General features: G+C 41.1%; 1 protein-coding gene across 7 annotated transcripts in view; it reads left to right on the forward strand.

Moving 5' to 3' along the window:
• The window catches only part of APP (amyloid beta precursor protein), a 312,207-nt gene that overhangs the window by 203,181 nt on the left and 81,508 nt on the right, over nt 1-27,518 (forward strand). For all 7 annotated transcript variants that reach the window (XM_005201137.4, XM_005201138.4, XM_005201139.4 and 4 more), the window contains 2 exons: nt 9,495-9,569; nt 10,960-11,118. In XM_005201137.4, coding sequence (XP_005201194.1) covers nt 9,495-9,569; nt 10,960-11,118 — 234 coding nt within the window. The remainder of the gene's footprint in view (nt 1-9,494; nt 9,570-10,959; nt 11,119-27,518) is intronic.

Below are 27,518 nucleotides of genomic sequence, written 5' to 3' on the forward strand. Positions count from 1 at the left end.
AACGAATGCCCAGGGGTCAGTGGTGGTTGTTCTTTAGTCGCTGAATTATGTCCAACTCTTTGCAACCCCGTGGATTGTAGCCCACCAGCCTCCTTCTGTCCATGGGATTTCCCAGGCAAGAATACTGGGTTGCCATTTCCTTCTCCAAGTGAACTTCCTGACCCAGAGATCAAACCCTTGTCTCATGCATTGACAGGTAGATTCTTTACCACTGAGCCACCAGGGAAGCCCCCTGGGGTAAGGGCCTTTAATTTGATCCAGATCTTAAAGACATAATATTTTAAGTGTTTGCTATAAGGGCACCGATTTGGGGGTTTTTTGCATTGTCCTTGAACTTGCCACCTAGGAAAGATCTTGGTATAGCACTATAGTAAAATTTTGTTGGCACAAATTAAGTTGTATGTACATCTTTCTTGATGGTTTTGTCATTCTGTGTTTAGGGTGGTCCTATAACCATGACGTCCTAAATTTAAATCCCTTAAAATGTTCTTTAGCAAAGATGAATATTTTCATATGAAATAAACTTTGAGCCTAACATTTCTTACAGAGTTAATTCATAAGACTATAGGAGCTTAAAACCAAAGTACATCATAATGATCTAGTCCCATTAGTCATCTAGTCCTATAAATGATAGATAATGCAATAAAGGTTCAAGAGTTTGGCTTCTCAGAGAGACATTTGGAACCCAAGCGTATCTTGCTCCTGGTACAATGCTTTTTTCACTACACTGGCCTGAAAACCCTGGTTTTTTAAAATCGTGCATGTGTGCTCAGTTCAGTTCAGTCATTCAGTTGTGTCCAACTCTTTGCAGCCCCAGGGACTGCAGCATGCCAGGCTTCCCTGTCCATCACCAACTCCCAGAGCTCACTTGAACTCATGTCCATTGAGTAGGTGATGCCATCCAACCATCTCATCCTCTGTCATCCCCATCTCCTCCTGCCTTCAATCTTTCCTAGCATCAGAGTCTTTTCTAATAAGTCGGTTCTTCCCATCAGCTGGCCAAAGTGTTGGAGCTTCAGCTTCAGTATCAGTCCTTCCAATGAATATTCAGGACTGATTTCCTTTAGGATGGACTGGTTGGATCTCCATAAGTCCAAGGGACTCTCAAGAGTCTTCTCTAACACCACAGTTCAAAAGCATGAATTCTTCGGTGCTCAGCTTTCTTTGTAGTACAACTCTCACATCCATACATGACTATTGGAAAAACCATAGCTTTGACTTTGTCGGCAAAGTAATGTCTTTGCTTTTTAATATGCTGTCTAGGTTGGTCATAGATTTCTTCCAAGGAGCAAGCGTCTTTTAATTTCATGGCTGCGGTCACCATCTGCAGTGATTTTGATGGTGGTTTAGTCACTAAGTCGTGTCTGACTTTTGCAACCCCATGGAATGTAACCTACCAGGCTCCTCTGTCCTTGGGATTCTCCAGGGAAGAATACTGGAGTGGGTTGCCATTTCCTTCTCCAGGGGATCTTCCTGATCAAGGAATCGAACCCAGGTTTCCTGCACTGCAGGCAGATTTTCACTGACTGAGCTATGAAGGAAGCCCCAAAAATGTGATTTAGAAGCCCCAAAAATAAAGCCTCTCACTGTTTCCATTATTTCCCCATCTATTTGCCATGAAGTGATGGGGCTGGATGTCATAATCTTAGTTTTTTTTAAATGTTGAGTTTTTAACCAATGTTTTCGCTCTCTTCTTTCATTTTCATCAAGGGGCTCTTTAGTTCCTCTTTGCTTTCTCTCATAAGATTGGTGTCATCTGCGTATCTGAGGTTATTGATATTTCTCCCAACAATCTTGATTCCAGCTTGTGCTTCATCCAGCCTGGCATTTTGCATGATGTACCCTGCATATAAGTTAAATAACCAGGGTGATAATATATAGCTTTGATGTACTCCTCTCCCAGTTTGGAAGAGTCTGTTGTTCCATGTCCAGTTCTAACTGTTGCTTCTTGACTTGCATACAGATTTCTCAGGAGGCAGATAAGGTGGTCTGGTATTCCCATCTCTTGAAGAATTTTGCACAGTTTGTTGTGATCCACACAGTCAAAGGCTTTGGCATAGTCAATAAAGCAGAAATAAATGTTTTTCTGGAACTCCCTTGCTTTTTTCGATGATCCAGCATATGTTGGCAATTTGATCTCTGGTTCCTCTGCCTTTTCTAAACCCAGCTTGAACATCTGGACGTTCACGGTTCTTCATGTACTGTTGAAACCTGGCTTGGAGAATTTTGAGCATTATTTTGCTAGCATGTAAGATGAGTACAATTGTGCGGTAGTTTGAACATTCTTTGGCATTGCCTTTGTTTGGGATTGGAATGAAAACTGACCTTTTCCAGTCCTGTGGCCACTGCTGAGTTTTCCAAATTTGCTGGCATATTGAGTGCAGCAGTTTAATAGCATCATATTTCAGGATTTGAAATAGCTCAATTCCATCACCTCCGTTAGCTTTGTTAGTGATGCTTCCTAAGGCCCACCTGATTTCACATTCCAGGATGTCTGGCATGTATGCTCAGTCACATCTAACTCTTTTTCAACCCAATGGACTGTAGCCTGCCAGGCTGCTCTGCCCATGGGATTCTCCAGGCAAGAATACTGGAGTGGGTTGCCATTTCCTCCTGTAGAATTTGTATGTAGTAATACCAACCACAAATTAAGGTATGCCTGCTACCAGGTGCTGGATATTGCATTGAAAGTGAAAGTGTTGGTTGCAATCCATGGACTGCAGCCCTCCAGGTTCTTCTGTCCATGGAATTCTCCAGGGGGTCTTCTCAACCCAGAGATTGAACCCAGGTCTTCTGCATTGCTTACAGATTCTTAACCTTCTGAGCAATTAGAGGTAGATAATACTGAGGATTTTAGCCCTTTCTAGATTCTTCAGTCATTAAACAAATATGTGTCCATCACTTACTTCCAATCACCTTTCCAACTTGTAGTCTATATGAAGAAATAATAGGAAAAGTTATATTTAAGAAACATACATGAGTGAATGAAGAAAGATCTCAGGTTAAAGTCAACCACACTTTTTTGGTGTTAATATTCTGTAAATATCAGAAGATGTAACTGATTTTTGTCATGTTAAGCACATATACATCAAAGTTCTCTTGATAAACACTGAACAAGATTCATGAACCTGGCATAAATTTTGTAAGATCATAATCTGTCTTTAGTAGAGGACATTGATCATAGGTTTTTAGTTTTCTGGTGATTTGACATCTGAGGCCTTCCTAATCCCAGGGAGATTGTCCCTCCCAGGGCTGGCCACTTCCTAGGGTTAGCAGATGACTGGCCTGCAAGGGCTCCTTTCATAATCACAGCCACCAATCCAAAGGCCGTACCCCTCAGCTACCCTCTTTACAGTCTCTTACGCTTTAGTCCACTATCACCTGCCCTTCGCACCCCAAGGCTAAGTATCAGACAATGCGGGACAGCCCCCGTACCCCAGCGCCCATCCAGAGTATTCACACTAGCCAGTTTTATACCCGTTAGGCCTGCCTACCCTGCCTTGCACATTTCTTCCCACAAAAGCCACAGTGAAGGTTCCTCCCACAGTTTTCCTTCACTCCCTTTGCCTCCTGACCTCCCTGGTGCTTTTCTGTGTCACCCTCAACCCCCCTGACCCTCTGCCACATGGCATGACATGTCACCTCCTCTTGGGAACTGTGACTTAAAGTTTTTTCAGTGGCAGTGGTCTTCTCCTCTGTTGGCTTCACCTACCTAAATAAAAATAAAACCTGTATTTAACCATAGAACTTCTAATGTATCTGGAAAGACACTTTTTTTTTTTTTAATGAGTCATCAGAGAAATTTGGAACTACTTAGGAATAATAACATTGGAGAAGGAAATGGCAACCCACTCCCGTGTTCTTGCCTGGAGAATCCCAGGGATGGGGGAGCCTGGTGGGCTGCCGTCTATGGTGTTGCACAGAGTTGGACATGACTGAAGTGACTTAGCAGCAGCAGCAGGAATAATAACATTAAAGGAAAAACCCCATAATTACAGTACTTGGGCTCTAGAGTATAAGGTGCAGGTATAGTTGTTGCCTATGATGAAAACTTAAAAGCAAATTGAACTAGAAAGGTAGCTAGGGATTTCCACGGTGCTTTAATGGTTAAGACTCTGCACTTCCACTGTGGAGGGTGTGGGTTTGATCCTGGTCAAGGAACTAAGATCCCACATGCTGTGCAGCTCAGCCAAAAAATAAGTAAAAGTAAAAAAAAATAAAGTAGAAAGCTAGCTAGAGTGGAATAGTGAGGTTTCACCTGAAGCCAGTTCTTCTGAATAATAGGATTTTCTTTAGGAAAGATACAAACAATATAGAATCACAATTAAGAACGATGAGTATCACCCGCCACACTTGTTGCCACAGAATAGACATCTTTGAAACTTCAGTCCGGTCTCATTGCTTGTTTGTGAAGCTTTTAGGACCTTCTTATTGCCCTCAGGATCCACTTATGAGAGAATGGGGCCCCCAAAAAGAATGATAAAAAAATAAACACTGAATGCACGGCTTGGCATTTCCAGTGCCTGCCCAGGCACCCCAACCCCCTGCACCCCAACTCCAGCCTTCCGTACTTCCTCTCCTACCTCAACTGCCAACATCCTCGTATAGGCAGCCTTAAACCACTCTGCTCAACACACGTTCAGCTCATCGTGGACTTCTCTTTGGTCTCAGCGTTGAACTCTGGAAAGGAACCAACTCTTCTTCACGTGAACGCTTCTCAGTCATTGCTCACAGTCACATAGTCCTCAGAGTGGGACAAAGTCATTCCTCTTTGTATTTAATTAAATATTTTGCTTGCCAGTTTTATTCCTCCAGGTGGATTATAATTGTTCAGTCCCTATACATGTGTATAAGGTGCCTTCCTAACCTTACACTTCTATCTTGAACCCACCTAATCACTATTTTTTTAAAGAAAAGACAGATTCTGAATTCTTCTCAGTATTTATTGGTCATTTTGATTCTATGAATTAAACGGATGTCAAATATTCTTTTCAGATACTATAGATCTCTCCAGAAGAGTAACTTCATTTCAGTTTAGCACACCTGTTTAAGCCATGACTTTGTTCATATATGTTTTGATGGACTTTCTTTGTCTTCTAGTCGTTACCCATATCTGAGAGAATTTAAAGAATGTTATCCTGGAGCAGAGAATGTTGTCTGTTACATCCCAGTGATCATGGAAGTATGAGATGCTTGAGATCAACATTTATCATCATAATTTAATGTACTGAATTCTGGGCACTGTTTGACTTTGAACTTGCCTGCCTCCTAAATCTCTCTGTATTAGTTGTCATTTTCTCTGCATGAAGCAGCCAAGTCTTTGAAGACCTATGAATCCAAATGATACGGAGACTTCTGTGCATGCAGTGGAAAATTGCTTTATAAGACTATAGGCGGCCACCGTGAAGTCTAGATCTGGAGAATTGTTAATTTAAAAATATCATGTTTTAAAATGATTTTTATTGTAGTTTTTGTTATTTGTTTTCTTACAAATACAGAGAATTTGAAGGGTTTGGGTATTTGGAGTGTTTTTGTTGTTGGGGCGCATGGTAACTCTGAACTTACAGACTTTTGTTGTTTTCTGTTGTGAACGGAAAAGGGAATGGCAGCCAACTCCGGTATTTTTGCCTGGAGAATCCCATGGACAGAGGAGCCTGGTGGGCTGCAGACCATGGGGTCACAGAGAGTCGGACATGACTGAGTGACTAACACACACATGTGTTATGAATAGTATCTAGCAAATACAAGAATCCAATCATTTATTACGTATTATTTAATGGTTTTAATATATCCTTCAAATGAAGTTCTTCAAAATGGAAGTTGACCTTTCTCGGCATTTGTTATTTTTAAGATAAGCATCAGTATCTTAGGAACAGCCTTTTCTCCTGTCACCAAATATAAATAAACGTAGCTCACCTGTTGGATTTGCCGTTATATCACGGCCGATTGGGCTACAGGGGACAGTAACATGGTCTTTAGAGCCACAGAGATCTCAGTTTACATCTGTCCTTCTCCATTTTTTTCCTGCCTGACTTTGAGCAGGTAACTTAACCTGGTTTGTAAAAATGGGGATGTCCATGCCTAATCTCACAGGCTGCTGTGAGGAATCAATCAAACAAAAGAGGTTTTGTAGAGCTCTCAATCCTGGAGCTGGTATTTAGCAGGTCAAGAGTGATCTGATGCATTATCAGTGAACCTCAGTGGAAACCATTTGTTCAAAAGGAGCTACTGTGCCCACTGTGTGTCTATCTTTCAGTAAGTAGGCCTAGTGTGATGGTGCAGGCACGCTATTTTATTCACAAAGGTGTAGATATTCTTCAGTTGCTCTGAGAATCAAAAATTTATTTCATTTTTATAGGAATGCTTATTTTCAATTTATTAGTTAAGTTCAGTTCAGTTCAGTCGTGTCCAACTCTTTGCGACCCCATGAATCCCAGCATGCCAGGCCTCCCCGTCCATCACCATCTCCCGGAGTTCACTCAAACTCATGTCCATCAAGTCAGTGATGCCATCCAGCCATCTCACCTCTGTTGTCCCCTTCTCCTCCTGCCCCCAATCCCTCCCAGCATCAGAGTCTTTTCCAATGAGTCAACTCTTCCCATGAGGTGGCCAAAGTACTGGAGTTTCAGCTTTAGCATTAGTCCTTCCAGTAAACACCCAGGACTGACTTCCTTTAGAATGGACTGGTTGGATCTCTTTGCAGTCCAAGGGACTCTCAAGAGTCTTCTCCAACACCACAGTTCAAAAGCATCAATTCTTCTGCACTCAGCTTTCTTCACAGTCCAACTCTCACATCCATACACGACCACTGGAAAAACCATAGCCTTGACTAGACGGACCTTTGTTGGCAAAGTAATGTCTCTGCTTTTGAATATGCTATCTAGGTTGGTCATAACTTTCCTTCCAAGGAGTAAGCGTCTTTTAATTTCCTGGCTGCAATCACCATCTACAGTGATTTTGGAGCCCCAAAAAATAAAGTCTGACACTGTTTCCACTGTTTCCCCATCTATTTCCTATGAAGTGATGGGACCAGATGCCATGATCTTCATTTTCTGAGTATTGAGCTTCAAGCCAGCTTTCTCACTCTCCTCTTTCACTTTCATCGAGGCTTTTTTAGCTAAGTAAGTCTCCTTAATTATTCCATGGATTCCCCTGCTCAAAGCTGAAAGTTCTGAATATTGAAAGGGAGATGGTAAATTTCAGATGTAATACAGGAAATCAGTTCTTCACATTCCAATAAAACATTTGATTTCTCTCTCAAACTAATTTTGAGATTCCTTACGTGAGGAATTCATAGTAGAATACAGCCACCGTGAACATTCTCGAGGCAGGAAATTGAAGTATTTTTATTGCAAGGCTTATCTCATCTATAAAGTAGAAGTAGCCTTCGGTTGCCTCATCTCACAAGTGCCCTTCATTAACTTCTTGGAGCCACCGAAGTATCTGGGGGAATGTGTTTCATTCCTTCAGTATTCTATTCTTGTTCATAGCAGCCTGGTGTCTCAATTTTTCTCTGAACATGCTAGATTATTTTTTATAGGCTCTTCGCTTGTAATAGGGGCTTCCCTGGTGGCTCAGATGGTAAAGAATGTGCCTGCAATGCAGGAGACCTGGCTTCTGTCCCTGTGTTAGGAAGAGACCCTGAAGAAGGGAACAGCTACCCACTCCCATGTTCTGGCCTGGAGAATTCCATGGACTGTATAGTCCATGGAGTTGCCAAGAGTCAGACACAACTGAGCAACTTTCACTTGCACTTGTGATAGAAAATTCATTCCATCCTTTTTCCTCATAATTTCATGAAAGCAACATGAAGCCTGTCCTGTATTTTCTACAATGAATCAAAGCTAATAAACAATAAATAATTTAAAACTGTCTTGATGATGTGATATTCTCATAGAACTTCTCTATCCATAGTTATTTATGGAAAGCTTTTTTGTTGTTGTTGTTGTCTTGAAGGATGTCAGGAGAAAGCAATTCCTTAGGAATAAGTGCTTGTAAATAACAGGCTCTTATAGTACAGAAATCACTGTCTCTGCTCTGTGTATCCACCAAGTCTACAAGTACACAGCTGTCAACAGACCATTATTTTGCTTACTGCATCTTTCTTTTCTTTATCTTACCTTTCTCAGGTATGAGCTACACTTTAAAAACCCTACTTGATAGTGAGTGGTACTCTTGAAAAGGAAAAGGAAGCTGTAGGTGGTAAGAATCAAGTATCATTTTCTTTCAACAGCATCCACAGCTGCAGACTTTTCCTCTGCATTCAGATCAGTGGGTGAACTTCTCTTAGAGAAATCCCAAGTGAGCATTATGGATGAGAGGAGGAAGTCTTATTTTCCTGAAAAACAGATTAGCCTGGTTACTAAATTAGTGTTACCAAGAATGCTTTCTGCTACATTCAGAACATTATAATGTGTACTGTCCTGGAATGTGTGGAGGAATCTAGAGCATTGTCTGCTGTTTATGAGCTGACTTGGCAAGCAGAAGGTTCTAATCATCCTCAGTTCTTCGGTGGGAGGCATCTTAGGATTTGTGACAACAGAAGTCTTCTTTCCTGCCTCCATTATGTACTTCTTTTTGGCACTGTGTTCACTGCTTATATACACATGCATAAAATGTTATGTATGGTTTTGTTCTCCTTTGTCCTGTTTGAAAAATATAGAATTGAGATTTTATAACTTACCTTCACCAAAGACTAAAACCAGTATACTGAATATAATGTTGGAAAACCTTGTTCAGAAAATCTACACGTTTTATGAATCGGCATTTGTGCACATCAAATAAAATGACTTGCGGCTATTTCTCAGGAAAAGAAAAAAACCAGCTTTGTTTCAAAGAGCTATGTGCTTAGTTGCTCAGTCATGTCTGACTCTTTGCGACCCCATGGACTGTCACACGCCAGTGTCCTCTGTCCATGGGGATTCTCCAGGCAAGAATACTAGAGTGGGTAACCATGCCCTCCTCCAGGGGATCTTCCCAACCCAGGGATCAAACCCAGGTCTCCCGCATTGCAGGCCAATTCTTTACTGTCTGAGTCGCCAGGGAAGCCGTCAAAGGGCCGTGTCCTTGCAATAAATGTGTGCATGTATGTTTACTATACTGCTGTGACAAATTATTTACATCTTAGTGGGAGGTTAGATATTATTGATCTGGGGATAGAATGTGATCTCTTTTTTTGCATATTTAAAATGTCAAGTGTATGGAACTTTCCTGGAAGTCCGGTGGTTAAGACTTCGCCTTCTGATGCAGAAGATACGGGTTTGATCCCTGATGAGCGAGCTAAGATCCCACGTGCCTCCTGGCCAAAACATAAAACAGAAGCAACATTGTAACAAATTCAATAAAGACTTTTAAAATGTTTCACATTTAAAAAAAAATCTGTAAGAACAAATTTTTAATAAAATGGCAAATGTAGAAAAAAACAGTGATGTAGCTCATGAAATGTGTATTTGAAAGAAAAATTGATGGTTTTCAATGATTTATTCCTTCCGTAGGTCATGAGAGAGTGGGAAGAGGCAGAACGTCAAGCAAAGAACTTGCCTAAAGCTGATAAGAAGGCAGTGATCCAGGTAAACCCATCTCATATCCACCATGGAGCAGCACATGCCCACAACCCGTGTTGATGGAGTGCCTGCACCTTTTCCAGCATCTGCTAAAACCTCATGTGCATGATTGCTCATTATTTCTCTCAAATTCAACTGTTGCTAATCAATATCTAGTAAATCAGTTGCTTAAACCCTGCCTAATATTTGCTCCCAAACAGCTTGTTATAATTCATTTCTGTAAAAGTCATATTATTACCTAAAGCCTAATTTTTATTAATAATATAGCTTTTAGGTTGCCATAGTCTCCTGCTACTTCTTCCCCATGGCCAATTTACATGATAAATTGAATTTTTGACAGGAACTCCTCTTAGAATTACCTTCAGTAAACCATGAGATTATCATGGTCATTTTCTTAAAGTTTTGAGTAAGAGAGGAGTTTTCTTAACAGGCATGTAATTCAGAGTTTCGAGAATACATATATTTATCCTGCATTATGGTTAGTCAAATCGATTTTTAGGAACCATATAAAATAATGAATTTACGTTGAGAAATTAGATCTGGGGATGGAAAGCAGGGAAGTGAGCAGAACCCATAAAACGTGATGAATTACTCAAAATGTTGAAATGACTGAACTCTTTGAATAGAATGAAGTATGATATCACTTTTAAAAGATTGGAACTTAGTACAGTAGCAGAATCATCTGAAGGGCTTGTTAAAACTCAGTGTTTGTGGATGCTGCTGCCATTTCGTCACTAAGTTGTGTCTGACTCTTGGGACCCCGTGGACTGTAGCCCGCCAGGCTCTTCTGTCCATGAGATAGCCCAGACAAGAATCCTGAGTGGGTTACCATTTCCTTCTCCAGGGATCTTCCCAACTCAGGGACTGAACCCACATCTCCTGCATTGGCAGGCGGATTCCTTTTACTACTGAGCCTGTTGAGTGCATAGTTGCTCAGTCGTGTCCAACTCTTTGAGGTATCAAGGGTTGTAGCCTGCCAGTCTCCTCTGTCCATGGAATTCTCCCAGCCAGAAGACTGAAGTGGGTAGCCATTCCCTTCTCCAGGCCTTCTTCCCAATCCAGGGATTGAACCCAGGTCTCCATCTTTGCAGGCAGATTCTTTACCGTCTGAACCATCAGGGAAGGTTGGTTTACCAGAAAGGATGTTAGCTTTACCAGGAGCCATCAGGGAAGCTCACCACGGAGACTATTCCTTAGCTATAACTAGATGTAACATTTGCAATGCTAATTAACTTGGTGATGTTAATTAAATAATTTAAATAAATAATTTAAAATTTAAAATAATGTTTATAAAATACTGTGTATAATTCAAGGGTAAAAAAAAAAGCCTTGAATCTGCTGCTCCATCCCATTTGTCCAGTTCCCGATTGTCACATGCCTGTGTTTGTGATGGCAGCATTTCCAGGAGAAGGTGGAGTCTCTGGAGCAGGAAGCGGCCAACGAGAGGCAGCAGCTGGTGGAGACGCACATGGCCAGGGTGGAAGCCATGCTCAACGACCGCCGCCGGCTGGCCCTGGAGAACTACATCACCGCCCTGCAGGCTGTGCCCCCTCGGGTAGGCATCCCTTCACCTCTCTGGACACAGCAGACAGTAGGCGTGGGGACATGGGGACAGAAGGCCATTAGAAAGACATCAGGAGAAATGCCAAAAGCACCCTTATTCACAGGTTCAACCTCAGCCTGTTTTATCTTGAAGGTTAAAGTGTCCCAGGGCCATCTCTGCACAATAGACACAACTTTCCACAGAGGAGTCACACGGGCTTCCCAGGGACTCACAGTGTAAGACCTGATTTGAGTTGTTCAGTTGTGTCCGATCCTTCTCGACCCTGTGGACTGTAATCTGCCAGCCTCCTCTGCCCGTGGGATTCTTCAGGCAAGAATACTAGAGTGGGTAGCCGTGGTCTCCTCCAAGAGATCTTCCCAACCCAAGGATCAAACCTGCATCGCTTACGTCTCCTGCACTGGCAGGAGGGTCCTTTACCACCTGGGAAGCCTTGGATGATGACCATTCATAGAACTGCTGAAGTCAGGGAACCACAGTAGCTGGAAGGAATTTAGATGTAACCTGGTCACGTGATGTAACTGGGATCAACAAAATCTGAGATTTGGCTAGGTCGTGAGGAGTTTTCATGGAATAAGAGGAACTCACATTTCCTGCTGGTAGCAGCAGCCATATTCTCCAGGGGTAAGAGCCTTATTTGGTCATGATGTCCACAGCGGAGGAGTTTATTTGTGTTCAGGGATAAATGCCCAGAAAGTCTTACCAAGCCGTGCATGCCTAGATCTCCTCAAGGAGGCTTCAAGGAGAGCTTACATGGGATGTAAGGAACATTCTGAGCTTGAGTCTGTGTGCATTATGTCCATTTGTTCTGTCCATTACCGAGTTAGGGATTTTGAAATTCCCAACTGTGATTGTGGATTGATCCCTTTCTGATGTGATGCCCTCAGGTTTTGCTCTCTGTACTTTGAGGCTCTGGGCTTTTCATTTGTTTGTTTGTTTGGCTGCACCAGGTCTTCGTTGTGGCACGAGGCATCTTGGATCTTCCTTGAGGCTTGCAAAATCTTTCGTTGCGGCATACAAACTCTTAGTGGCAGTATGTGGGATCTAGCTCCCTAACCAGGGGTCAAACCCAGCCCCCTACATTGGGAGTGTGGAGTCTTAGCCACTGCACCACCATGGAAGTCCCCAGAGGCTCTGCTTTTAGGGGCATAAATACTCAGTGTTGTTACATTCTCTCTACCACCCTCCACCACAATCATTGTGAAATGGCCTCCTTTATCCATAGTCACATTGTTTGCTCTGAAATGACTGTGTCTGATACTAAGCTACTCTAGCTTTCTTTTGATTAATGTATCATCTTGTATCATTTTTCCATCCTTGAGCCTTTGTTTAGCCTATTTGTTTATATTTGAAGGGCATTTCTTGTGGGCAGCACCTACTTGGGACTTCCCCTTTAACTAAGAAGACCATTTAAATGAAATTACTGTTATGACTATGCCTAAATCTATCATCGTGCTGTTTGGTTTTAGTCCCAAGTTGTTCCTTATTCCTTTTTCTTTTTCGGCTACCTTTTGGATTAATTTAATATATTTAATGATTCTGTGTTGTATCCTTTGGTGGCTTTTAACTTTAACTCTTTATTATTTTAGTCTTTGCTCAGGAATGTCTGAAAATATCTTTAGTTTACCTTTGTCTTAAAAGATATTTTTACTAGAATAGAATAATGGGTTGAAGTTTTTCTTCAGCTGCCTTAATGATGATGCTCCATTGTCTTCTTAGTTGCATTGTTTGCAACAAAAATACTGATATCATCTTTTCTTTACTTCTCTTTAAATAATACGTCTTTTTTTTTAATCTGGCTGCTTTTAGCATATTTTCCTTTATCACTAGCTTAGAGCAATTTGATTATGTTGTAACCTGGTATATTTCAATTTGCCTTTAATCCCATTTGGCTGTTTTTCATATCATATATTATAGTTTTCACATGTAGAATGTGAATCTGGATTTTTGTTTGTTTCATGTCTTCCATATCTTTATTTAATTTTTGAACCTTTGGAATTTTTTTATCAGTTGTCAGATATTGTGACGTTCACCTTGAGAGTGTTGGGTATTTTTGGATACCTGTAACTATTCCTAATCTTCTGTTGTCCCCTTCTTCTCCTGCTTTAAATCTTTCCCAGCATCAGGATCTTTTCAAATGAGTTGTCTTGTCGTATCAGGTGGCCAAAGTATTAGAACTTCAGCATCAGTCCTTCCAGTGAATACTCAGGGTTGATTTCCTTTAGGATTGACTGGTTTGATGAGAGATTGTTAGATAGTGTCACCAACTCAATGGACATGAGTTTGAGCAAACTCCAGGAGACAGTGCATGCTTCAGTCCATGGGACTGCAAAGAGCTGGACTCAACTTAGTGACTGAACAGCAAAAAAAAAAGACTGTTTCTGAGCTTTGTTCTAGAAGGCAGTTAAATTACTTGCAAACAGAGCGGTTATCAATGAAAGTTGAGTTTTTCCATCTGGATGATGGGAATAAGTACTATTTCTGACCCTGTGTGAACACCAGACACTTACCTCAAATCCTTTTGGATGATTTTTTTCCTGTGGCCTCAGTTTCCTTCACGTGTGTGAAACTAATACCCATCACTAGTCAGCTGCATCCTCATAGGGCATCCTCTCCAGATTCTCCCTCCAAACAACTCCTTCCTCTCCAGTATTCTGTCCTTTGATTGTCAGGCACCTCCATGTCTCCGGACTCCAAGTCCAAGTCTTCAGCTCTCTGGAATCGACTAGGCTCTAACTGGGTTCCCAAACCTGGAACCGTAGCCTAGAAACTCAAGGCAGTAAACATAGGCAATCGTAGAGCTCACAGTGTTAGTTTCTAATTTCTTGGTGGTCTCTGTCCTTCACCTGATATCTGACATCTTACAGAAATATAGTTCTAGATATTTTGTCCATTTATTGGTTGCTAGCAGGAGCAGAGTAAACATGGTTCCCTCTTCAAAATCTTGGCTGAAAGTAGAAGTCTATATCTACATTATGTAACCAAACCAAAAAGTCACCCACTTGCATTTATTCTCCTCATTTTTATTTTTCTTTCTATACTAAGATTTAGTGCAGAAAACTCAGAGGAACCATGAAAGAGCTCCTGATACTCTTCCAGATCATGAAATAGTATTGACCTTGTTCTACCAATGACATCACTGAGATTGAGTGGCTGGTCCAGGGTGACACCATTGGTAATGGACAGGGTGGATCTGTGAATCACAGTTGACCCCTGAAGTGCCTTCCTACCAGACCAGGCTTCCTCTCAGAACAATAAGCTTTTGATGAAGAATATTCACATTAGCATTTTCATTTTCTATTCAGAAAAAAAACAAAAACAAAACTATGTCCAAGCACTGCTCAGTAAAATTGTTTAGTATGTTTGGAGAATGAGTTCCTTAATTACACTCCCTTTCTTTTTTAATAGGACTTGATTTTGAGATCTGGGTCATCAACATCATTTGCCAGAGATAGGCAGGGTGGGGGACGTTGAGAGCAGAACCTTCATAGCTGACATTTAGTGAAGGACTGCAGCAAAAGGTCCAATTTCTGAAGTAAGATCTTTCCTGAATGGTCATTGACAGAGCTGAAAATAAAATGAGGACTGAATGGAGTCTTTAACAAACACACATTTCAGATCTTTCAGTTCAGCCCCATCAGCCATCACAGGAAAGACTGTAACAAGAGGAATGTTTGCCAAAGCTGCTTGTGTTATCAAAGGGGATAAATTCAGATTGCTCATAATTAAGCTTGCCCTGAGTCTGTTGATCACATCATGTAGGGTTAGACATGTTTATTTGAAATGAAAATTGAAAATTGGATTAAGAAGAATTGTTTTACGGTCAGAAAAATCAGATTGTCATTGATTGAACCAAGTATTCACACTGAAGTCTTACCTACAAATACATAAAATTCTCCCATGTAATAAAACTGGGATTGTACAGAACAAAGATCAAGAATAGCTATTATTGTTGCTGTTCAGTTGCTGAGTCCAACTCTTTGCAATGCCATTACTGACCATTTCTGTTAAGTTATTGACATTGTCTGACTGTTTTATTTGAATTTTAACCTATAGCTTGACACACACTTAGCTCTGCAGTTTAGAAAATGGGAGAAAATTCTAAATCCCTTCTTAGGAGGTTTATATATTACTGTTGAAAGACATAAATCAAGAGCTTGCCAATAACTGTCTGAGGAAGGTCATGTCTAGTATTGGAGTCATAAATAAAATGTTTCTGAAATCTCCCTCATATTTAATTCAGTGGCTGGAAAGTAAGAAATATTTAATAATTGTTAGTTGAATATAAGAAAATGCATTAGCCAGGTTTTTACTATAGATTCTATAGTTGATATCACCTTCTGAATAATTATCCCCTTAACCCTGACCATAAAGTGATGGTCAAATAGATGGGGAAACAGTGGAAACAGTGGCTGACTTTATTTTGGGGAGCTCTAAAATGCAGGTGGTGATTGCAGCCATGAAATTAAAACAGGCTTACTCCTTGAAAGGAAAGTTATGCCCAACCTAGACAGTATATTGAAAAGCAGAGACATTACTTTGCCAACAAAGGTCCGTCTAGTCAGGGCTATGGTTTTTCCAGTGGTCATGTATGGATGTGAGAGTTAGACTATAAAGAAAGCTGAGTGCCGAAGAATTGATGCTTTTGAACTGTGGTGTTGGAGAAGACTCGTGAGAGTCCCCTGGACTACAAGGAGATCCAACCAGTCCTTCCTAAAGGATATCAGTCCTGGGTGTTCATTGGAGGGACTAATGCTGAAGCTAAAACTCCAGTCCTTTGGCCACCTGATGTGAAGAGCTGACTCACTCACTGGAAAAGACCCTGATGCTGGGAAAGATTGAGGGCAGGAGAAGAAGGGGGCGACAGAGGATGAAATGGTTGGATGGCATCACCGACTCAATGGACAGGGGTTTGAGTAGACTCTGGCAGTTGGTGATGGACAAGGAGGCCTGGCATGCTGCAGTTCATGGGGTTGCAAAGAGTCGGACACAACTGAACAACTGAACTGAACTAAACTAACCCTGACCATACTGTACCAAATGGTCTCAGACTTTGTAAGTGGGGAGTGTGAAACAGCATGCATTGTTTATACATAGTCCCTTTGAAGCTTAAGTTTAATCCATATTTCTATTTTTTTTTAAACCCAAGCTTGAGAGTATGACGTGATGATGTATTTGTGCAACTAGAATTCCTTACTCTACCATGAATTTCATTTGTGAGTCCCAGAATCTGTGTGTTGCTTTATGTTCCAGATTTCCTTTTTTGATTAGTTACATGCCTACTGACTAATATTCAGTGCCCAACCTACAAGTGCACTTTTTGAATCAGAGGAGGCCATAGCAACACACTCCAGTATTTTTGCCTGGAGAATCCCATGGCCAGAGGAGCACCCCAGGCTACAGTCCATACATAGGGTCGAAAAGAGTCGGACACGACTGAAGTGACTTAGCATGTATATATACTTAAAATATTACAGTTGTTAAAACAGTCCATTCTTGTCCTTTCATCCTCCTCCCCCTTCCACTCCCATCCCCTGGAATATAAAAATTAGACCACAGTTGTGTCCTTTTGTATGCTCAGTCACTCAGTCGTGTCCAACTCTTTGTAACCCCATGAACTATAGCCCGCCAGGCTCCTCTGTCCATGGGATTCTCCAGGCAAGAATACTGGAGTAGTTGCCACTTCCTATTCCAGGGGATCTTCTTGACCCAGGGATGGAACCCATGTGTCTTATATCTCCTGCATTGACAGGAAGATTCTTTACCACTAGTGCCAGCTGGGAAGCCCCACTAGGATAAACTCTTAATCTGTAGAAGGCTAGTGACTCCTCTTCTAATGACAAGCTCTTCAAAATTTTCACTTCTCTATATGTTTCCTTGGAAGAAAAAAAGAGGTATGCTTTTTTCCCCAGAAAAGTTAAATTCCTCTCCAAAGTTGCATCAGTTAAGTTCAGTCACTCAGTCATGTCCATTCTTTGCAACCACATGGACTGCCACACACCAGGCCTCCCTGTCCATCATCAACTCCCGGACCTTGCTCAAACTCATGTCCATCAAGTCACAATGCCATCCAACCGTCTCATCCTCTGTCGTCCCCTTCTCCTCCTGCCTTCCATCTTTCCCAGCATCAGGGTCTTTTCCAGTGAGTCAGCTCCTCACATCAGGTGGCCAAAGGACTGGAGTTTTAGCTTCAGCATCAGTCCTTCCAATGAATATTCAAGAATGATTTTCTAAAGAATGGATGGACTGGTTTGATCTCCTTGCAGTCCAAGGAACTCTCAAGAGTCTCCTCTAACACCACAGTTCAAAAGCATCAATTCTTTGGTGCTCAGCTTTCTTTATAGTGCAACTCTCACATCCAAACGTGACAACTGGAAAAACCATAGCTTTGACTAGACAGACCTTTGTTGGCAAAGCAATTTTGTTTCTGCTTTTTAATATGCTCTCTAGGTCCAAAGAGCAAGCATCTTAATTTCATGGTGGCAGTCACCATCTGCAGTGATTTTGGAGCCCAAGAAGATAAAATCTGTCACTGTTTCCATTGTTTCCCCATCAATTTGCCTTGAAGTGATGGGACTAGATGCCTTGATCTTCTTTTTTTGAATGTTGAAATTTAAGCCAGCTTTTTCATTCTCCTCTTTCACTTTTATGAAGAGGCTCTTTAGTTCCTCTTTGCTTTCTCTCATAAGGTCAGTGTCATCTGCGTATCTGAGGTTATTGATATTTCTCCTGGCAGTCTTGATTCCAGCTTGTGCTTCATCCAGCCCAACATTTCACATGATATATTCTGCCTTTCCTTCTCCAGGGGATCTTCCCAACCCAGATATCAAACCCAGGTCTTCCACATTGCAGGCAGATTCTTTACCAGCTGAGCCACAAGGGAAGCCCAGGAATACTGGAGTGGGTAGCCTGTCCCTTCTCTAGCGGATCTTCCCCACCCAGGAATCAAACCAATGTCTCTTGGATTGCAGGTGGATTCTTTACCAACTGAGCTATCAGGGAAGCCCCAATGTACTCTGCATATAAGTTAAATAAGCAGGGTGACAATATACAGCCTTGAATACTCCTTTCCCAATTTGGAACCAGTCCATTTTTCTATGTCCGGTTCTAACTGTTGCTTCTTGACCCGCATACAGATTTCTCAGGAGGCAGGTCAGGTGGTCTGGTATTCCCATCTCTTTAAGAATTCTTTACAGTTTGTTATGATCCACACAGTCAAAGGCTTCGGCATAGTCAATAAAGTTGCATCACACGTGGTTAACCTTCCATCACCCTTGGAGGCCTTTAAGCTACTGAACATATGTACTACTTTAAACTAAATCATCACCAAATGTAGGACTTTGGCTTCTTACTTTAACAGAGCTCAAATTTAAGCAACTCCTGGCTTCATGAACTATTGACTTATATACTGTGTGAGCCTTCCCTCCTGTAATTTGCAGGGTCTACTTCATAGATGGAGAAAAGATTATTATATTGCCTGACTGTTCAAAATCCTCTGTAATCTGAAGAGAAACTAGACTTACGTGGGGTCCTGTACAGATAAACCAAAGCCTGCATGCATGCTAAGATGCTTCGGTTATGTCTGACTCCTTGCAACCCCATGGACTTTAGCTCGCCAGGGTCCTCTGTCCGTGGCATTCTCCAGGCAAGAATACTGAAGTGGAATGCCATGCCCTCCTCCAGGGAATCTTCCCAACCCAGGGATTGAAGCCACATCTCTTGCATCTCCTTCACTGGCAGGTTTTTTACCACTAGGCCACCTGGGAAGCCCAAAAGGCTGCATGGTAATTTCTGTTTAAAATAAACTTGCTGTCGTAGGCTTAGATCTGGAAAAATTTAGGAGCGCCTAATTATTGTGGACTGAAATGTGGTTTTGAAGATGAGAGACAAAAAACTGAAGCTTTCTTTGTAATTCTAAAATTTTGGGTGTCTTTACAGATAGTCAGTCTAAATCTTCTGTTAGAAAACATCCATTCATATGTATCTGTCTGTCTATCTGTATGTCTGTGTGCCAGAAGTGGTTTTTTTCCCCGTGTCTCATGAAATATCTTATCTGTACTAAATGTGAATACTAAATACTACATTGCAGCCATTTTATCCATACTAAACTTAATTTCATGCTTGTATCTGATGCTTCATACTCAGACTCTTGACATTTAATTGAGAGAAAAAAAAATTGGCAGTTTCTTCAGCACCTGTTCGCTTTCCTTCCTCATTTCTTTTCCTTTTATTTTTTTCTTTTGACTGAAGTGTAGTTGACTTACATTATATTAATTTCAGGTACAAAACATAATAATGTGTTTTTTATTCTTTATAGATCGTATATCATACAGTTATTCTAATATTACTGACTGTGTTCCACATGTTGTGCGTTACATCTCTGAGACTGTTCCTTTTACAACTGGAAGTTTCTACCTAGTAATCTCCTTCACCAAGCTCACCCCTTCTGTCTCTCCTCCTGCTGGGGACCGTTCATTTTCTCTCTGTATCTGTGAGTCTGTTTCTGTTTTGCTGCATTTGCTGATTTCTTTTGTTTTGTTGGATTCCTCATATAAGTGAAAACCACAGCATTTGTCTTTGGTTTATTTCACTAAGTGTAAAATGCCCTCTCTCCCGCCCAGGCCCATCCTTGTTGTCACAAATGATAAAATTTCATTATTTTTTGTGGCTGATATTACTGTGTGTGTGTGTATACCACATGTTCTTTCTCTAGTCTCTGGCACTTAGGTTTCTTCTATATCTTGGCTATTGTACATAAGGCTTCTGCGAACAATGTAGTGCATGTATCTTTCCAAAGTAGCGTCCTCATTTCCTTTGTATAGGGCTTCCCTTGTGACTCAGTTGGTGACGAATTTGCCTGTAATGCAGGAGATGCAGATTCAGCCCCTGGGTCAGGAAGACCCCCTGGAGGAGGGCATGGCAATCCACTTCAGTATTCTTGCCTGGAGAATTCCATGGACAGAGGAGCCTGGTGGGCTACAGTCCATGGGATCACAAAGAGCCGGACACGCCTGAGCGACTAACACTTTCACTATTATATCTTTTGTATGAATATCGAAGGGTCAATCACTGGATCATATGGTAAATCCATTTTTAATTTTTTGAGAAATCTGCACCCTGTCTTCCATAATGGCTCTACCAATTCACACTCCCAGTAACAGCATACTAGATCAGTTCAGCCAAATGTTAAATTTTGTTGAGATTCCTGAAATGTCTTCATACAATTCTTTACTGAATTCTTTGTGAGATTTACCATTAAGAAGCATGGTTTTTTCCCTACATTGAGATCTTGCTCGACGCTATTATGTAAACTTTAACATTAGGGTAATATGTGTTTGATAAGAAAGTAGCAATTATTGGAGAAAATAAAGGCCAGCAATTTTTTTTTTAAAAAGGACAGTAATTGGTTGGTGTGTCATGGCAGGCAAACTAGTGACAGCATGAGGAAGTGCCAACTAAGTCAGTCTATAATGGATAAAGTGAAAAGTCATTTGCTGAGATCTTAATACATGAAGGCATTGAGGGAAATGAGTTTGACATTCCACCTTCAAGTTTTGAGTATAATCGGAATTTTGTAAAGCTGATCAGAATGTACTTAAAAGACTGCCAGCTTGAAAATCATCTTTGGGAAATGTAACTACCCTGTACTTTATATATTCTCCATTCATTTCTTTTTAGTTGAGATTTGTAAAAATTGGTAAGCACAAGGGAACTTGTTAACTTGAGAGCGTTTAAGGACACACTTCATATCAAATGGTTGGTAGAAAGACAAATGGGAGAGTTTGCATTTATTAGACAAAGTCCTATAAACTATGCTGTGTGGTTTGCATGCTATTCTGGAAAAGCCTCTCAGTATTACCTCTTTACCTTGCTTTGAATCTTTACCAAGCTGAATAAAGAGATCTGACTAAAGACCAGTGGGAAGTGTATGATGAGAGACAATAGTGTTTTCTGTTCTTAATTGAATTTGAATTAAGTATATAGAAAGATAAGAAGTGTTTAAGCAAGGCATGAGCTTGAAAGCTGTCGTGTGCCTCTGAGTCCATGTTCATCACCCAGATTCCCTCCATGGCACAGCCCTACTTAGTCATGGCTTCTAAGTCAAAACAGCTTTTTATCCAATGCTGTCAAACAGACAGTACTGGGATATGTCATATTTTGCTCTAGCAAAAGTTGCATGTGCTGTGCCATGCTAAGTCTCTTCAGTCGTATCCAACTCTTTGTCACCCCATGGACTGTAGCCCACCAGGCTCCTCCGTCCTTGGGCTTCTCCAGGCAAGAATACTGGAGTGGGTTACCGTGCCCTCTTCCAGAGGATCTTCCCAACCCAGGGATTACACCCATGTCTCTTATGTCTCCTACATTGGCTGGCAGGTTCTTTACCGTACCTATTTTTGTTCATTCTTAAAAACCCATTCAGTTCAGTTCAGTAGCTCAGTCGTGTCTGACTCTTTATGACCCCATGGACTGCAGCATGCCAGGCCTCCCTGTCCTTCACCAACTTGCGGGGTTTACTCAAACTCATGTCCATTGAGTCAGTGATGCCATCCAGCCATCTCATCCTCTGTTGTCCCCTTCTCCTCCCGCCTTCAGTCATTCTCAGCATCAGGGTCTTTTCAAAAGAGTCAGCTCTTCGCATCAGGTAGCCAAAGTATTGGAGTTTCAGCTTCAACATCAGTCCTTCCAATGAATATTCAGGACTGATTTCCTTTAGGATGGACTGGTTAGATCTCCTTGCAGTCCAAGGGACTCTCAAGAGTCTTCTCCAACACCACAGTTCAAAAGCATTAATTCTTTGGGCTCAGCTTTCTTTGTAGTCCAACTCTCACATCCATATATGACCACTGGAAAAAAACATAGCTGTGACTAGACGGACCTTTGTTGGCAAAGTAATGTCTCTGCTTTTTAATGTGCTGTCTAGGTTAGTCATAACTTTCCTTCCTAGGAATGTCTTTTAATTTCGTGGTTGTAGTCACCATCTGCAGTGATTTTGGAGCCCCCAAAAATAAAGTCAGCCACTGTTTCCACTGTTTCCCCATCTATTGGCCATGAAGTGATGGGACCAGATGTCATGATCTTCGTTTTCTGAATGTTGAGCTTTAAGCCAACTTTTTCACTCTCCTCTTTCACTTTCATCAAGAGGCTCTTTAGTTCTTCTTCACTTTCTGCCATAAGGGTGGTGTCATCTGCATATCTGAGGTTAGTGATATTTCTCCTGGCAGTCTTGATTCCAGCTTGTGCTTCATCCAGCCCAGCGTTTCTCATGATGTTTTATTTTAAAACCCATAATGAAGACATAAATATTTCAGTTTTTTAAAGAAATTCATTGTACATTATTTAATAATCCAGCAGCTACTTAATGTCTGGTCTTACAGTTATCTGCTCTACAGAACAGATAGCAATAAGAGATCCTCTCCCTAGAAACTCGCATGTGTGCACACAAAATTACACATGGGTTTCAGGAAGTTCACTCGTTTTAGGAAGCTCCTCCATGGATCAGTTTAAAGGTCCTAGGTTATATTTGGATTTCTGTAAGTGTAGGGGAGCAAAATTTACCACCCCGGAATGTGTCTCTTTGGCACGAGGATTAACTTAGGCTGATTATTTTTGAGACCCAAAAGACTCAGGAAGAATCTTTGAGCTTCCTTGTACCTCAGTGCCTAAAAGAACATAGACAGAGGACCTGTTTGAGGGAGGGAGTTGTCACCATAGATAACTGGAGTATGAACTAGGTGCGTAGACACAGAGGAAAATCTGTTAAAATTCTTCTGTGTCCCATTGCTTCTGCATGGCCCAGCAAACACTTGTCTACCAAGCATTTGATTTCTTTCCCCCTCCTCCGTGTTAATTGCCTTCCTCCCCTTTGAAGTCCCAAACCTCCAACATCCTCTTGTCTGTAGCTGAGAGTAGTATTTAAGGTGGGGCTTTCTGTCATTTTGGTGTATTACTCAGTTTTCCTGGGTCTCTCCCATGTATACATGTTTTTCAACTTCTGTTTGATTTTCCTCCTCTTAATCTGTCTCATGTCAATTTAATTCTTAGATCAGCTAGAATAACCTGGAAGCCTAGAAGAAAATTTCTTCCTCCCCAACATAAGCTTTATCTTGAGTTTCCTTATACTATTTCTAGCAAGTCAGAGCCCTGTGGTTAGATCAAGGGTGGTTAGGTAGTATGAGAAGAGGGTGAAATTGAAATAAATATACATGTGCCTATCTTTGAACATGGTGTAGCCAGTTAGAGGATTTGTGAAGTAAAAATGCCAAAATCTAAGTGTGAATATACAAGATTGAAGCATACTGCTGCAACTCTCTCTTAAGAAGTCAAGAGTGTGTCACAGTTGGCGTTTGTCAGATGATCAGACCACTTGACAAATCTTCCCAAGGGTCTGGTATTTTAAAACATCTTTTGTTTACTATTTCTTCAACTCTGTGGGCTTTGCTGTCTGGGTTGCATTAATAATCCTGTTCATCGTTAAGTGCTTCAATATGTCTCACTGAGTAACTAAATAAGAATTGAAGACTTACAAGTCCAAACAATTTCTGGCCCCTCTTTGCTCGCCGGTCAGCAGATCCAAGCTCTGTATCCAGTGGATCTAAGCTGATCCAAAAACCAGGTCCTAAATTTCAGTTCTATATGTTGTCTTCACTAATGTATAGCTTGGGTCTGTGTAACTAAAGGAAGAACTATTTACTCTCAGTACTCCGACACCAAATATATGGGAAGTTTTCCCTCACATGAAAGAATTCTGATATCACAACCCCTAGTTCATGTAGATCCCCATGGGTTAAGGGTTCAAAGCCAGTCACAAATCCCAGATTTTCACCTTGTATTTCTGATGGACTAGCTGTAAGTCGGTGGGGGGGACCCTCCTCAAATTTGATAATTCCCTGGAACAACTCACAGTAAGAACTTTATTTACTCCTAGCAGTTTATTAAAAAGGATAGGACTTAGGAACAGCCATATGGAAGAGACTATAGAGCAAGGTATGTGGGGAAGGGGTATGGAGTCTGCACGCCCTCTCCAGGCATGGTACCCTCCTCACACCCTAGTGTGTTCTCCAACCTGGAAGCTCTCTGCATTCCATTCTTAAGGGATTTTTGGTGGCGAAGGTTCCAATAGATAACCATGAATGATTAAATCATTGACCACTGGTGGTTAAACTCAATCTGCAGCCCCTCTCCCCTCCCTGGAGGTCAGATAATCTGGCCAAAAGCTACAACCCCTGTAATCACAGGGTTGGTTCCTCCAGCATCCAGTTCCCATCCTCCAAGAGTCACCTCGTTAGCACATGAAGCACCCTCCAAGAGTCTAATAAGCTCTCCTGTCTGGAATCAAAGACTAAGACCAAATATTAAAACAAAAGATGCTCTGGTCACCAGATTTTACAAGGGCGTTAGGAGCTCTGTGTCAGGAACTGGGGGCAGAGACCAAACATGTATTTCTTCTTATGTCATAGTAACTAAAATAAAATAAGTTATTTCTGAGAACTAGCAAACTATCCCAGAAAAAAAATTATGAAACCTACCAGATTTGACAAATAGTCCAAACGCCCCTCATTTGTGAATGACAGGATTAAAACCACCCTTATTTTCTATATTTTAGAGTAGAGTATAAACACCTGTCTTTAATTTCCAAGTTTGCCATCTTACAGCTTGGAACAAGTGGCTTAATTAGGAAGATCTTCTCTTCCGTTTGCAGATTGGGGTTAATTATTCTACTCTTTTTGCGATTAACATTTTTCTAGCTTTTTGTTAGCTATAATTAGAAGAACAAAGGGATTAATCTAAAGTTGAGATGAGACCGTGAAGTACAAAGATACTTGGATCCCCAAGAAGAGAAAGCTTGTTAGGATAGAATATATAGAGGCTTTGGTACCTTGTCCCTACTTGGAAGTCATCTGCCTTGTGGAGGAGGGAAGGGATGTGAGATGGCCTTGCCTGAGTCCTGCTGTGCTCTTTATCTGGATATACTGGGAGGGAGTGTACCTAATGCCTCCATATTACCAAAGCTGGAGGAAACACAGAATGGAGCCTGTCATGAGAATTTATCCCATTGCTCCTGTTGCTTGTACAAGACTTCTATGTTCAACCTGACATAGAATTGTCATTCACCTTTTTATACCATGTTAAACTGCAAAAAGCATTTATGTGCTCTTCTGAAGCAAGGAATAGGCATGGATTTTGCAGCAGACTTAAAAATTTAATTCAGCTGAAAGCACAGCAGGTAAAGAATCTGCCAGGTTCAATTCCTGATTCAGGAATGTCCCCCCTGGAAGAGGGCATGGCAACCCTCCCCAGTATTCTTGTCTGGAGAATCCCATGGACAGAGAAGCCTGGCCAGCTATCGTCTGTAGGGTCGAAAAGAGTCAGGCACGACTGAGCACGGGGCAAAGACAGACAGCCCTAGCTTTAAAGATGAACACAGCTGTGATCCAAAGGTTCTAGTGGAAGCTCCCCAAGTGTGTTTTTGTTCTTCTGGTTTTTCTTGCAACAGTGAGAATGCCTGTGAAATGCTGAGGGAGGTCTACCAAGGCAGAATAAACTCAACCAAGACCATCTCAAGCCGAAAGAGGTTTAACTCTCTTAAAGGTGTTTTTCAAATCTGCCCACAGAGATTTTATACATTTTACATTTATGTGCCCAAGATAGCCCAAAGTCCAAGATGTAGAACTATGAAAATAATGGCCCTGAACCTCCTTGTGAAAACAGGAGAGAACTGCTTTTTCTTGATAGGTGATTAACTTCCCCAGTCACGGTCTTGAAAACCACTAGGGTGCAATTTAATGCTCCAGGAAAGGATTTTCTGAATAAGTCCCTTGTGACCTGGAAAGGTTAGGGTGCTTCCCCATAAAGTGACTCATTTACTTCCTTCTTTTTGGCAGGATTATGCTTGGGGCTTTTAAAGGCTCTTGACAGATCATTCCCTCCCATCAGGAGATGGTTTCAGGCACAAGTATCTGCTATGATAAAAGGCCAGATTTCTACTTCAGACATAATGCTATGAAGAGGCACGGTGGGGCTGAATGGTCATGTTTTAATGTACCTCCCATATGAATTGTGGAATCAAAAGCTACCCACTCAGATGTGATTGGCATTGAGTTGAGTGTGTATGATTGATTCAAAATCCATGGATACCAAATTTATAAAATTGCATAAAAGAACCAAGTTTAAAAGTCAATACATGTGAGAAGTGGATATATTAATTTTTTAAATTACCTATTATAGGAAAGGGCTTCCCTGGTGGCTTAGTGGTAAAGAATCCACCTGCCAAGGCAGAATGTGCAAGTTCCTTCCCTGTATCAGGGAGATCCCCTGGAGAAAGAAATGGCAAACCACTCCAGTATTCTTGCCTGGGGAATCCCTTGGACAGAGGAGCCTGGCAGGCTGCAGTCCATGGGGTCACAAAAAAGTCAGACACGACTAAGCAATTAAATAACAACAATTATAGGGGGAAAGCTGTGAAATTTCTTACAAAATTCCATACATCAGCCTGACATCAAAACCCACACCACAAGAAAATAACCAATACCATCTTTTGAAATCAAGGAAATGAATCTTGTTGACACTAGTTTGAATATGCTATAGTCTATGAAATATTTTCTGAGAAGAAAACAGCTCTCTGAAGGACCCCAACATACAGGGAAGATAGATTGATATGTACCATGAAAATTTGGAATGCAACTCTTCTTGGTTTAGAGATACTGTGAAGGATATATTTTGCTGCTGAAACTACTTATACAGTTATATTTAGCTCTGGGTTATTCATTAATTTAATTAGCATTTTTTGACAACCAAATTGTGCCAGGAGCAAGAGCTGGCGATATGTTACTCTATCTTTCCAAGAGAGGGAGATGGTTAATGTTCCAAAATGTAAATCTTCCATTTTCAGATTAAGTATAATCCATTTTAGTAAGGCCTATTCTTAATCCTTCAGTCGTGTCCAACTGTTTGGAACCCCATAGACTATAGCCTTCCATGGACAGAGGAGCATGGCAGGCTACAGTCCATAGGGTTGCAAAGAGTCAGATACGACTGAAGCAACTGAGCATACACACATACACTCTTAATCTTGAAGAAATTTCTTTTTGAAATGATGTTAATTCAGTGTGATTGTGAAGTGAATTTAATGCATGTTGAAAAGGGCCACATCTGATGCAAATAGATACTCTGTAATTATGGACTAAGCACTCTTGCAGAAACAATAGTGACAATAAAAAAGGATTGGGTGTAATTAGTCCCCCGGGCAGATCTTTTCCTTTTATTATCTCTGTTCTTTGCTATAAATTTTAATAATAAGATTAGCCATTCAATGGCAATATAACCAGATTGCGGTATTAATACATAGAACATCTGTACTGTAAAATGAGAGAAATTTGCAGGAAAAAAATGTTATT

This window comes from Bos taurus, chromosome 1, assembly GCF_002263795.3.
Source record: "Bos taurus isolate L1 Dominette 01449 registration number 42190680 breed Hereford chromosome 1, ARS-UCD2.0, whole genome shotgun sequence".
Taxonomy (NCBI): Eukaryota; Metazoa; Chordata; class Mammalia; order Artiodactyla; family Bovidae; genus Bos; species Bos taurus.